The sequence below is a fragment of the Saccoglossus kowalevskii genome, chromosome 14, assembly GCF_978046115.1.
Source record: "Saccoglossus kowalevskii chromosome 14, keSacKowa6.1, whole genome shotgun sequence".
NCBI classification, from domain to species: domain Eukaryota; kingdom Metazoa; phylum Hemichordata; class Enteropneusta; family Harrimaniidae; genus Saccoglossus; species Saccoglossus kowalevskii.
In genome coordinates this window covers 1,416,501-1,430,764 of record NC_140654.1, presented here as the reverse complement: position 1 = coordinate 1,430,764, position 14,264 = coordinate 1,416,501, and the positions used below count along the sequence as shown (strand labels likewise).

Sequence of the window (14,264 nt, the reverse complement as noted above, 5' to 3'; positions counted from 1 at the left end):
AAGAAAAAATTCAATTTGTCATATAACAAACTGAATAAAATCAGTTTTTTAATAAAAACAATTTATAAATAAAAATAAATACCAGGCAGATCAGAATTTTGGACAATGAATTGACCGCAAAGTTTTTACATATAAATGATCAATAATAGACAATATCCCATGATTCCTTGCACCTACCAACTTCCTTCATTGGTTCACTAACATCACAGCCATCTCCCTGAGATCTTGGTCCCAATAAAGATCCTAGATTGTCACTATTTTTACCACTATCTACTTTATCTCCAGCAAGTTGCCATGGATACCAATCATCAGAGTTGTAATCAATTTCATGTTGATACATGGCCATCATATTTTCAACTGGGGAATGGTATAGCTGGAAATGAAAGAATTTGTAACTCCTGACACCAGAGGGACATTTATAAAACACAAAAAAAAATAGACTTAATTAAATTCCATGGTTGCAGCATTTTCTCCTACTATTGAAAAGAAGTCAACTGAAATAGACACTATCTAGAGGGCATCTTCAAACACAAAAATTGCCACATAACATGATTGCTAGTCATTCATTTTTGAATTTAAGCTATTTTATTGTGTATTTTTGTCAATCGGCTATACACCGTTTTGGCAAGAATCAGATAAAAAAGTTCATGCATATTTGTGTGAGCATACATACACAGAACTCAATCTGTAAGCCCTAAATTTTGAAATGCCTGCAAACAGGAATTAAGTTTGGCAAAAAATAAAGTAGGTTTCACTGTGATGTTAAGATATTCTACATCACAGAATGTTCTATGTTACTAAGACGCACAGCACTGTACAATGCATTGGTATGTGCAAAGCAGCTATGGAACGCTGGTCAAGGAGCTGGTGAAAACAGCACTGTACAATGCATTGGTATGTGCAAAGCAGCTATGGAACACTGGTCAAGGAGCTGGTGAAAACAGCACTGTACAATGCATTGGTATGTGCAAAGCAGCTATGGAACGCTGGTCAAGGAGCTGGTGAAAACAGCACTGTACAATGCATTGGTATGTGCAAAGCAGCTATGGAACGCTGGTCAAGGAGCTGGTGAAAACAGCACTGTACAATGCATTGGTATGTGCAAAGCAGCTATGGAACGCTGGTCAAGGAGCTGATGAAAACAGCACTGTACAATGCATTGGTATGTGCAAAGCAGCTATGGAACGCTGGTCAAGGAGCTGGTGAAAACAGCACTGTACAATGCATTGGTATGTGCAAAGCAGCTATGGAACACTGGTCAAGGAGCTGGTGAAAACAGCACTGTACAATGCATTGGTATGTGCAAAGCAGCTATGGAACACTGGTCAAGGAGCTGGTGAAAACAGCACTGTACAATGCATTGGTATGTGCAAAGCAGCTATGGAACACTGGTCAAGGAGCTGGTGAAAACAGCACTGTACAATGCATTGGTATGTGCAAAGCAGCTATGGAACACTGGTCAAGGAGCTGGTGAAAACAGCACTGTACAATGCATTGGTATGTGCAAAGCAGCTATGGAACGCTGGTCAAGGAGCTGGTGAAAACAGCACTGTACAATGCATTGGTATGTGCAAAGCAGCTATGGAACACTGGTCAAGGAGCTGGTGAAAACAGCACTGTACAATGCATTGGTATGTGCAAAGCAGCTATGGAACACTGGTCAAGGAGCTGGTGAAAACAGCACTGTACAATGCATTGGTATGTGCAAAGCAGCTATGGAACACTGGTCAAGGAGCTGGTGAAAACAGCACTGTACAATGCATTGGTATGTGCAAAGCAGCTATGGAACACTGGTCAAGGAGCTGATGAAAACAGCACTGTACAATGCATTGGTATGTGCAAAGCAGCTATGGAACGCTGGTCAAGGAGCTGATGAAAACAGCACTGTACAATGCATTGGTATGTGCAAAGCAGCTATGGAACACTGGTCAAGGAGCTGATGAAAACAGCACTGTACAATGCATTGGTATGTGCAAAGCAGCTATGGAACGCTGGTCAAGGAGCTGATGAAAACAGCACTGTACAATGCATTGGTATGTGCAAAGCAGCTATGGAACGCTGGTCAAGGAGCTGGTGAAAACAGCACTGTACAATGCATTGGTATGTGCAAAGCAGCTATGGAACGCTGGTCAAGGAGCTGGTGAAAACAGCACTGTACAATGCATTGGTATGTGCAAAGCAGCTATGGAACACTGGTCAAGGAGCTGGTGAAAACAGCACTGTACAATGCATTGGTATGTGCAAAGCAGCTATGGAACACTGGTCAAGGAGCTGGTGAAAACAGCACTGTACAATGCATTGGTATGTGCAAAGCAGCTATGGAACACTGGTCAAGGAGCTGGTGAAAACAGCACTGTACAATGCATTGGTATGTGCAAAGCAGCTATGGAACACTGGTCAAGGAGCTGATGAAAACAGCACTGTACAATGCATTGGTATGTGCAAAGCAGCTATGGAACGCTGGTCAAGGAGCTGGTGAAAACAGCACTGTACAATGCATTGGTATGTGCAAAGCAGCTATGGAACGCTGGTCAAGGAGCTGGTGAAAACAGCACTGTACAATGCATTGGTATGTGCAAAGCAGCTATGGAACACTGGTCAAGGAGCTGATGAAAACAGCACTGTACAATGCATTGGTATGTGCAAAGCAGCTATGGAACGCTGGTCAAGGAGCTGGTGAAAACAGCACTGTACAATGCATTGGTATGTGCAAAGCAGCTATGGAACGCTGGTCAAGGAGCTGGTGAAAACAGCACTGTACAATGCATTGGTATGTGCAAAGCAGCTGTGGAACGCTGGTCAAGGAGCTGGTGAAAACAGCACTGTACAATGCATTGGTATGTGCAAAGCAGCTATGGAACACTGGTCAAGGAGCTGGTGAAAACAGCACTGTACAATGCATTGGTATGTGCAAAGCAGCTATGGAACACTGGTCAAGGAGCTGGTGAAAACAGCACTGTACAATGCATTGGTATGTGCAAAGCAGCTATGGAACACTGGTCAAGGAGCTGGTGAAAACAGCACTGTACAATGCATTGGTATGTGCAAAGCAGCTATGGAACACTGGTCAAGGAGCTGGTGAAAACAGCACTGTACAATGCATTGGTATGTGCAAAGCAGCTATGGAACGCTGGTCAAGGAGCTGATGAAAACAGCACTGTACAATGCATTGGTATGTGCAAAGCAGCTATGGAACACTGGTCAAGGAGCTGGTGAAAACAGCACTGTACAATGCATTGGTATGTGCAAAGCAGCTATGGAACACTGGTCAAGGAGCTGGTGAAAACAGCACTGTACAATGCATTGGTATGTGCAAAGCAGCTATGGAACACTGGTCAAGGAGCTGGTGAAAACAGCACTGTACAATGCATTGGTATGTGCAAAGCAGCTATGGAACGCTGGTCAAGGAGCTGGTGAAAACAGCACTGTACAATGCATTGGTATGTGCAAAGCAGCTATGGAACTCTGGTCAAGGAGCTGGTGAAAACAGCACTGTACAATGCATTGGTATGTGCAAAGCAGCTATGGAACACTGGTCAAGGAGCTGGTGAAAACAGCACTGTACAATGCATTGGTATGTGCAAAGCAGCTATGGAACACTGGTCAAGGAGCTGGTGAAAACAGCACTGTACAATGCATTGGTATGTGCAAAGCAGCTATGGAACACTGGTCAAGGAGCTGGTGAAAACAGCACTGTACAATGCATTGGTATGTGCAAAGCAGCTATGGAACACTGGTCAAGGAGCTGATGAAAACAGCACTGTACAATGCATTGGTATGTGCAAAGCAGCTATGGAACGCTGGTCAAGGAGCTGATGAAAACAGCACTGTACAATGCATTGGTATGTGCAAAGCAGCTATGGAACACTGGTCAAGGAGCTGATGAAAACAGCACTGTACAATGCATTGGTATGTGCAAAGCAGCTATGGAACGCTGGTCAAGGAGCTGGTGAAAACAGCACTGTACAATGCATTGGTATGTGCAAAGCAGCTATGGAACACTGGTCAAGGAGCTGGTGAAAACAGCACTGTACAATGCATTGGTATGTGCAAAACAGCTATGGAACGCTGGTCAAGGAGCTGATGAAAACAGCACTGTACAATGCATTGGTATGTGCAAAGCAGCTATGGAACGCTGGTCAAGGAGCTGGTGAAAACAGCACTGTACAATGCATTGGTATGTGCAAAGCAGCTATGGAACGCTGGTCAAGGAGCTGATGAAAACAGCACTGTACAATGCATTGGTATGTGCAAAGCAGCTATGGAATGCTGGTCAAGGAGCTGGTGAAAACAGCACTGTACAATGCATTGGTATGTGCAAAGCAGCTATGGAACGCTGGTCAAGGAGCTGATGAAAACAGCACTGTACAATGCATTGGTATGTGCAAAGCAGCTATGGAACGCTGGTCAAGGAGCTGATGAAAACAGCACTGTACAATGCATTGGTATGTGCAAAGCAGCTATGGAACGCTGGTCAAGGAGCTGATGAAAACAGCACTGTACAATGCATTGGTATGTGCAAAGCAGCTGTGGAACGCTGGTCAAGGAGCTGGTGAAAACAGCACTGTACAATGCATTGGTATGTGCAAAACAGCTATGGAACGCTGGTCAAGGAGCTGGTGAAAACAGCACTGTACAATGCATTGGTATGTGCAAAGCAGCTATGGAACGCTGGTCAAGGAGCTGATGAAAACAGCACTGTACAATGCATTGGTATGTGCAAAGCAGCTATGGAACACTGGTCAAGGAGCTGATGAAAACAGCACTGTACAATGCATTGGTATGTGCAAAGCAGCTATGGAACGCTGGTCAAGGAGCTGATGAAAACAGCACTGTACAATGCATTGGTATGTGCAAAGCAGCTGTGGAACACTGGTCAGGGAGCTGGTGAAAACAGCACTGTACAATGCATTGGTATGTGCAAAGCAGCTATGGAACGCTGGTCAAGGAGCTGATGAAAACAGCACTGTACAATGCATTGGTATGTGCAAAGCAGCTATGGAACGCTGGTCAAGGAGCTGATGAAAACAGCACTGTACAATGCATTGGTATGTGCAAAACAGCTATGGAACGCTGGTCAAGGAGCTGGTGAAAACAGCACTGTACAATGCATTGGTATGTGCAAAGCAGCTATGGAATGCTGGTCAAGGAGCTGGTGAAAACAGCACTGTACAATGCATTGGTATGTGCAAAGCAGCTATGGAACGCTACTGTACAATGCATTGGTATGTGCAAAGCAGCTATGGAACGCTGGTCAAGGAGCTGGTGAAAACAGCACTGTACAATGCATTGGTATGTGCAAAGCAGCTATGGAATGCTGGTCAAGGAGCTGATGAAAACAGCACTGTACAATGCATTGGTATGTGCAAAGCAGCTATGGAACACTGGTCAAGGAGCTGGTGAAAACAGCACTGTACAATGCATTGGTATGTGCAAAGCAGCTATGGAACGCTGGTCAAGGAGCTGGTGAAAACAGCACTGTACAATGCATTGGTATGTGCAAAGCAGCTATGGAACACTGGTCAAGGAGCTGGTGAAAACAGCACTGTACAATGCATTGGTATGTGCAAAGCAGCTATGGAACACTGGTCAAGGAGCTGATGAAAACAGCACTGTACAATGCATTGGTATGTGCAAAGCAGCTATGGAACACTGGTCAAGGAGCTGGTGAAAACAGCACTGTACAATGCATTGGTATGTGCAAAGCAGCTATGGAACACTGGTCAAGGAGCTGGTGAAAACAGCACTGTACAATGCATTGGTATGTGCAAAGCAGCTATGGAACGCTGGTCAAGGAGCTGATGAAAACAGCACTGTACAATGCATTGGTATGTGCAAAGCAGCTATGGAACACTGGTCAAGGAGCTGATGAAAACAGCACTGTACAATGCATTGGTATGTGCAAAGCAGCTATGGAACGCTGGTCAAGGAGCTGGTGAAAACAGCACTGTACAATGCATTGGTATGTGCAAAGCAGCTATGGAACACTGGTCAAGGAGCTGGTGAAAACAGCACTGTACAATGCATTGGTATGTGCAAAGCAGCTATGGAACACTGGTCAAGGAGCTGATGAAAACAGCACTGTACAATGCATTGGTATGTGCAAAGCAGCTATGGAACGCTGGTCAAGGAGCTGGTGAAAACAGCACTGTACAATGCATTGGTATGTGCAAAGCAGCTATGGAACACTGGTCAAGGAGCTGGTGAAAACAGCACTGTACAATGCATTGGTATGTGCAAAGCAGCTATGGAATGCTGGTCAAGGAGCTGGTGAAAACAGCACTGTACAATGCATTGGTATGTGCAAAGCAGCTATGGAACACTGGTCAAGGAGCTGGTGAAAACAGCACTGTACAATACATTGGTATGTGCAAAGCAGCTATGGAACACTGGTCAAGGAGCTGATGAAAACAGCACTGTATAATGCATTGGTATGTGCAAAGCAGCTATGGAACGCTGGTCAAGGAGCTGGTGAAAACAGCACTGTACAATGCATTGGTATGTGCAAAGCAGCTATGGAACACTGGTCAAGGAGCTGATGAAAACAGCACTGTACAATGCATTGGTATGTGCAAAGCAGCTATGGAACGCTGGTCAAGGAGCTGGTGAAAACAGCACTGTACAATGCATTGGTATGTGCAAAGCAGCTATGGAACACTGGTCAAGGAGCTGGTGAAAACAGCACTGTACAATGCATTGGTATGTGCAAAGCAGCTGTGGAACACTGGTCAAGGAGCTGGTGAAAACAGCACTGTACAATGCATTGGTATGTGCAAAGCAGCTATGGAACGCTGGTCAAGGAGCTGATGAAAACAGCACTGTACAATGCATTGGTATGTGCAAAGCAGCTATGGAACACTGGTCAAGGAGCTGATGAAAACAGCACTGTACAATGCATTGGTATGTGCAAAGCAGCTATGGAACACTGGTCAAGGAGCTGGTGAAAACAGCACTGTACAATGCATTGGTATGTGCAAAGCAGCTGTGGAACACTGGTCAAGGAGCTGGTGAAAACAGCACTGTACAATGCATTGGTATGTGCAAAGCAGCTATGGAACGCTGGTCAAGGAGCTGATGAAAACAGCACTGTACAATGCATTGGTATGTGCAAAGCAGCTATGGAACACTGGTCAAGGAGCTGGTGAAAACAGCACTGTACAATGCATTGGTATGTGCAAAGCAGCTATGGAACACTGGTCAAGGAGCTGATGAAAACAGCACTGTACAATGCATTGGTATGTGCAAAGCAGCTATGGAACGCTGGTCAAGGAGCTGATGAAAACAGCACTGTACAATGCATTGGTATGTGCAAAGCAGCTATGGAACGCTGGTCAAGGAGCTGGTGAAAACAGCACTGTACAATGCATTGGTATGTGCAAAGCAGCTATGGAACGCTGGTCAAGGAGCTGGTGAAAACAGCTAAAGTTGGGAAAACAGCACAAACTAAACTTTGAGACAATCCTGAACAACCAAATTTATATATGTTGTACATGTTGGGATATTCAAAGCATAGTTTTTTGAGAGTTTTAAAGCTTGGCAATAGAATAGATTTATAGTTTCTGTTTTCATCGGTAATGATTGCCAGGTGGTGAAAATGCCTGGATGTCTGCCCCGAGAATAGTTGACAAATGTTACTGAGTGTTACATTTGATCAATTATTCATAAATACATGCAATTCAGACAAACAAATAAGTATACAAGCGAACACTTAAATAACAACATGATATTTTGAACAGCTGTGGAAGAGAGTGTTCAGAAATTATATCCCTGGGATACACAAAGAATGGGTGAAAAGTCAGAGCAAAGTAATGCAGTTGGCTTGAAAATTATCGTTATCACTGTCTACTTCTATTTTTAGTAACATCTTGTAATACAAAACATAAACACAAAGTGACCAACTCACCGCTTGTGGGAAGGCAAACATTCTACTGGCAACCTCAGCTTCTTCCACCAAACTTTCATTCATTGCACGCTCATCAATCTCTCTATAGGACTCTTGACTTTCAGTATTCGAGACAACGGCAGTTTTTAGAGTATCAATGAAATCACTGACTCCTCGCACCAATATCTGTTGTTGATCAAGATAAATACAAACCTTATTTAACATTACTGTAGAATACTTTATTTTCACTTGGAATTTATTTTCGCTAGGGATGCTTCAGTGAAAATAAAATCCAGCGAATATATATACTTTTTTTCCTTTATCTCACATTCAACTCGTCAAAACTCAGTGCAAATAAATTCCATACAAAACACCAAAAAAACTTTTTCAGTGAAAATTAATTCCAGCTAAAATAAAGTATTTCACAGTATTACAAATACACTATACAACAATACTATTTGTAGAAATACCATTTACATGATACTCCCAGATGAAAGAGCTTCACAATGTAGGGAAATCATTTCTATATCACCTTTCATTCTATAAATTTTTTACTTTTTACTTAGTATACATTGTCCACCATTATGAATTCAGAGTAAGAATTTGTGCGTAAGAACTGGAGAAATACTGATCAAATTAGTTCAAATTCTCAAGAGAAAATATTAATAATAATATATAATAATAATTATGAAAATTAAAATGTTACAAAGACACAACAAGTAAAGAGATTGCCAATAATGTCATTGGAAATAGAGTGATGCTTTATTCCTTTTCACAACAGCAAAATTGGCCATCATGCAATCATTTAGACAAACATTGGTATGGCATGCGACATACACACTACCCTAATCACTTATACTAAACTTTCAGATGTACAGGTTATTATAGTAGCATGCAAGAATGTCTGAATTACAGATCAATTATTGAAGATTACAAGATTTGTATGGAGTTAGGAAACATTGCAATATAGCAAAGTACTATTTATTGGTGCTATCTAATGTTATAAATATAATTTGCTTGATTTTGAACCAATTAATTTTTGTCTAGATACGTACTATAGCTAAGTTGTTGTCTGTTTTCATATTGCAACATTGTTGCAACATTACAATGAATGTTAAAAACTATCCATACAAGTCTTATTTGCAGTCGCTTAAACTGTCTGGCAAAGTTATTGGAACATTGATAAGCACTTCCAAAGTCAAGTTGCAAGTTAGCCGTACAAATCTACTTTGCGTCCACTGTAATGTTTTTTCTCTCTGTAATAGTCTCAGTCAGCTTCTTTTAGTTACTCACCTTGTCCAATCTGGGAACAATCTCTGGTGCTTTTTTCACGAACTCAATGTGAGTATCACACTCATATGCAAGAAATTCTCTAATCTCAGTACTGGTATGTATTATTGGTTTACCCAACAAACCCTACAAACATAGTAAAACATTCAATGTGCTTAGTTCAACAGTGTTTACAATATACAATAGTTGTGTTCACGTTACACGAAGTACGAGCTAAGATTCAAGCTGATTTAGGCTTATCTAGCATATTTGCATTTCGGCTAGACCCAATTGCATCCACGCACAGGGAGGGCCAGTCGTTAGCACGAGCTAAGGGGCACCATCAGTTGGTGACCATTGGCAAGCCGCTATTTACGAACGAAAAATGAACACGCGCGAGGTTCTATTTCTGCTGCTGACATGTTACGTTCTAATTTTGAAGCGACATGCACAGGAACGCGAGAGAAGACGGACCCAACTTATTTGGATGCACAGAAACAGTATACAACGGCGTAACAGAATACAGAGTTTTATTAATGCATGCCGTAGACAGCGAACCAAATTTATTTGGTCTACACCGGAAAGTCGCCGCAGAGGGCGCTTAGCCCTGGGCTAAGCGTTCGCACACACTTCGTTAGCCCGTGCTAAGGGTCTAGGCCGCGTCTTAAATTCGGATCAGATTTAACCTGTACTTAGCATTCCTTAGCCCCTGCTAAGCGTTCACGCACGTTTTCTTAGCACGGGCTAAAGAATTTGACATCTTAGCCTGTGCTAAGGAGCTGTTTGTGAACGCAATTAATGTACTTCAACAAAAAGACAATAAATCACTATTCACAGCTTTGTTTACATAGTTGTAATAAATCATACCATACTTTCTTTTGTTTTTTGAACTTATTTTGTTATTACGAAATGTGAATTTTATTTTACCAAATTACTAACTCAACATTAATAAGATGTTTTTCAAAAACACACGCACCAGTGAATTAGCAACTAGTTGTGTTACAGCAAATCAGAGGGTTTAGGGGCACACTGGCGACCGGAAATCATTAAAAAACACATTAATTACCAAAATATAAGCTTCAAGAAATCGTCTTCTGTATTCAACATACTCCTTGTTCATATTTCCAACTGGCAATGTAAATAGTCGACTCGGCTCTTTCACATCTGTGAAATGAAATGTATGCAAATATAATTTAACAGAGTCATTGTCGGATACAACATAGCGGTAACCCATTTGAATTTTGAAGGGCTGGGAAATTTTGTTTTTTGGCTAATAATATATTCATATTTTTCTTAATCTTTTATAATATGCAGTGTTCATGCAAATTTTTATTTTTTTCTGTCTAAATATTAAAATTATGTTTACAAACTCATTCATAAGTTAAATGTTTATCAGGAATTGTTGTGTGAAGTGCTCTCTGAATACTTGATAAAACATGTTCATTAGCATAGTGCAATCTACTGTTTTTCTAATTCTAGCAAACATGTACATGTACCGGTAATTTCGTTTATTGCACGAGGCATCCACAACCTACACATTCAGTATAGAACTATTACATGATCTTTCTGAACAGTAAACATTTTACTAATTTTTACCTACCATATCATAACAATTTTTGGCTTGTGGACTGGTTGGATCAGAAAGATGTATAATATTAGCATTTTCATAATAACATGTATTATTATACATCTGTCACCATAACAATACAAGTTGCATGTTGCTGCGTGCTGTAATTTTGTGGTATTTTTCATTCTACCATATTAGGAAATGCGAATTGCAAATAAGGAATTATTACGCATGTAAGCTGTCGCATACGACTTGTTTACCACTTCCGTGTGACTGAGAATGTTCTAGAACCGTACTGTGTCTGGGTGGAATTTTTAGAAGTTGGTTGAATAGGTAATAGGGCACTGTAGAAGGCAATAGAAGGTAATGGAACATTCTAGAAATTTGTAGTAAGTTCCAGACTCATTATGTATGCTGATGTAATGGTCTATTTATAGACAGTGTGGGTATATATAGGGGAGTTGTTCAGCACCGAGTTCAGATCGGAGATCTCGTTGAATTGTGTTGGAGTTTAAGTATCTAGTTATTGGAGGTTTGGAGTTTTACCGAGTTATTGTACTTGATGTTTGCAGAGTATAATAATACCAGTACCAGTTGAAACCTCATCTGTTGACTCCGTGTTCGTATGTTATCATCGCCGCCAGGGAAGTTTTTATGTTACTGTTGCCATTTTGGTATTTGAACCATCACACCTGTACTATACCAATTACGGTAATATTACGTTGCGTGTGACATAAGCATTCTCTAATAATAAAAACAAACATGGCTGCCACCAGGGTTTGAACGGACTTCACACAAAGAAGTTTGCTGATTCTGTTCTAAACTTTTTGAATTTTTGCTGATGTATCCTTGGAAGGAAAATAAGTATATTAATAAGATTATTACAAGGATACCTCAAAATATGCACTCCGACAGTACACTGTCGCATTAACCTCCGCTGCGCGTAGGTCGATACTCCTGCTGTACTGTCTTCGTGCATACTTTTTGTATCCTCGTATTAAATAACCTCATAATAATATGAGTATGTAATTGTGAGTTAATAATACCTTTGATATGCTTTTTCAATTGTGCATTGTCTTCTAATCTACTATGTAAATTAAGAAACTCTCGATATCTTCTTTTTACCATGTGTACATCATACTTGGGTGAATCTGATGAGTTTCCGCTGCGTAGTGTCTCATACTGTCCACAAATAAAAAAAACAATAGACTTATTGATTTGTTGACAAAAAAAAATATCAAAGTGAATTTATACATCAAAATACTGACAATCCATCACTGGTAGTTGAATTGCCAGAATAAAAATATTCTTTTAGCATAAATTGGGTGGTCTAACTAATAAAAGAGGATGGAAAATGTGACATCAATGAACATTACAACAGGTAATGAGTAACCATACATTATGTAGAGAGAAACCAGTTAATTATCACAGGGCATGCTTCAAAATACTGTGATAGTGTTAAAATACATGCAGACAAACTTTCTACTAAACTACTTGAATGTTCCATGGACATTTTGTTGGGTTATTGTAGTCAAATGTGCATATCGGTAATTTTCCAGTTGGAAGTGTTCTCAAATTGCCAAAGTTTAGCAAAAAACGAAAGGTATTTCATATGGTTTGGGGGGAGGGGATGTTTTCAAACTGTCAAACATATAATACTTCCAAACTTTGTCAATTTATTTGAGAACATCCCTAATATATATTGGGTTCAAAGTTTACATTGTTATTGATTGCTTAATTTAAACATATTACAGAAATCATAATTCAGTGAAAAAAGTAAACTTCAATACCTGTATGAGATAGAGTGTGTACTCTTTACTGCTTCTGTACTCAGTAGCTATCTCAGAACCGGGAAAACACAAGTTGTGATAAATGGCTTGCTGGATTGAATCCACTCTTTTGTGAAGTTTTGTAAAAGAATCATCAAGGGTTTGTCCTCTCATTAATGGCTTGCCACTATTTGTAAATAAGGTATCAACATCAATATCTTCAAATGGTGAATTGGTATCCAGTGAGGAGTTACTACTTGCATGTTTCAAACCATGTGAAGTTGGGGAAGTAGCTACTTTGGATTTTCTTATTGGTGACAAATCTGGACTTTGTGGATGTCTGCTAGTTGGTGAGGATGGACTTGATCTTGCTTCACCGGGAAAATTTGTGATTTTAGTCATTGTAGGAGATGCTGGATGAGAATGTGATCTAGTTGGTGACTTCATTTGTAAAGTTCCATCTGTCATATCTTCATGGTTACTGAGATTCAATGACATTTCCCCAACACCTAATTTATACATGTATGCATTGCAACTTTTCCCTTCATTTTTAGGTTCAGGAGTGCACATCATAGAAATTTCTGTAGCTCCTCCAACAACAGAAGACTCATTTGAATTTTGTTGTTTCATGGTTAAACTACATTGTAGGTCTCTGTTATCTTTTAAGTCTGTGTCTTGAGTAATCCCTGATGAACCTTCTTCACATTGGTCTTTTTCCTTACCCTTGGTTGAAATCCTAGTGTCCAATTCATCTTTAACTTTTGGATTTGGTCCATCAGAAAGTATTTTAAAAACTGCTCTATTAATAAAATCTGGATCCGATAATAAATCCACAATGGGAAGAATGACCTTACAAGTTACAATTTCTTGTAGCATTTTTCTACCTGCCCTACAATCGTACATAGTTTTTGGGAAAACCAACTTCATGAAAGTCTTAACAATACTTCGTAAATACTGGCATTCAAAATCAGAATTCTTAATAGCGATATGTTCATCTGTAACTGTAAAATAAGTATCTACAATTTCGTGCTTGGAAATTGTTGTATGTGACCCTCGATTGGCAGGAGATAAAGACATTCCCAGCTTTGTCCTTGCTTGGTTATAATCATGGTAGTGTTTATGAAACTGGCGGAGGCACTGTTCAGCGATTGCATGCTGACTGACTTTAGATAGCCTGTTTGTAATATCCACGGAAATATCTTCTAAGTGACTGAATAATTCTGAAGTACATTGATCATTATCACTGAGTTCAACATACCAAGCCAAAATAAAATCATGCATGATGTTTTGCACAAACTGTTTCAGCTCTGAATTTATCGATCTCTCTGAACCGCTTGTATATGTGGCATCGCTTTTAAGGATTGTTTGAGTCCCGTTTTCAAAAACTTTGAATAGATCGAGTACTTTATCAGATTGCCAAATTTGATTCGACGTTATAACTGACTGTGCAGCCCATCCCCCCAGAAGCAGTACTCCTACGAACACAATAAATAAGGTAATCCATCCTACCAAAACTGATACAAGAACCACTAATCCACTTAAAATAGCTGCCTTCTCAAGTACACTATGGTTTTCTATCCATGTAACAAAAGTCTCAGCGGAGTTCTCTCGTTTCTTCTCCATGTTCACTTGTTGTGATTTCTAACCTGTTCATTTCAGATTATGGTCGCCATATTTGCAATCATTATTGAGACGCCCTAACTTGCTATACATCGGTATACGTGGAAGTTTTTGCCACGTGTATTAAAATATTATGACGTACATTTATCATCGAGAC

At 40.2% G+C, this 14,264-nt stretch overlaps 1 protein-coding gene across 1 annotated transcript in view; it reads right to left on the bottom strand.

The window, feature by feature from the left end:
• LOC100368703 (sorting nexin-19-like) overlaps positions 1 to 14,153 on the bottom strand; it is a 23,321-nt gene extending 9,168 nt beyond the window's left edge. Inside the window, exons 1-6 of the mRNA XM_002741770.4 lie at positions 12,509 to 14,153; positions 11,765 to 11,900; positions 10,218 to 10,315; positions 9,176 to 9,298; positions 7,904 to 8,068; positions 178 to 373 (exon numbers count right to left, since the gene is read on the bottom strand). Of these exons, the coding sequence (XP_002741816.2) occupies positions 178 to 373; positions 7,904 to 8,068; positions 9,176 to 9,298; positions 10,218 to 10,315; positions 11,765 to 11,900; positions 12,509 to 14,110 (2,320 nt within the window). The 5' untranslated portion in view covers positions 14,111 to 14,153. The remainder of the gene's footprint in view (positions 1 to 177; positions 374 to 7,903; positions 8,069 to 9,175; positions 9,299 to 10,217; positions 10,316 to 11,764; positions 11,901 to 12,508) is intronic.
• Between the last annotated feature and the right edge of the window lie 111 nt (positions 14,154 to 14,264).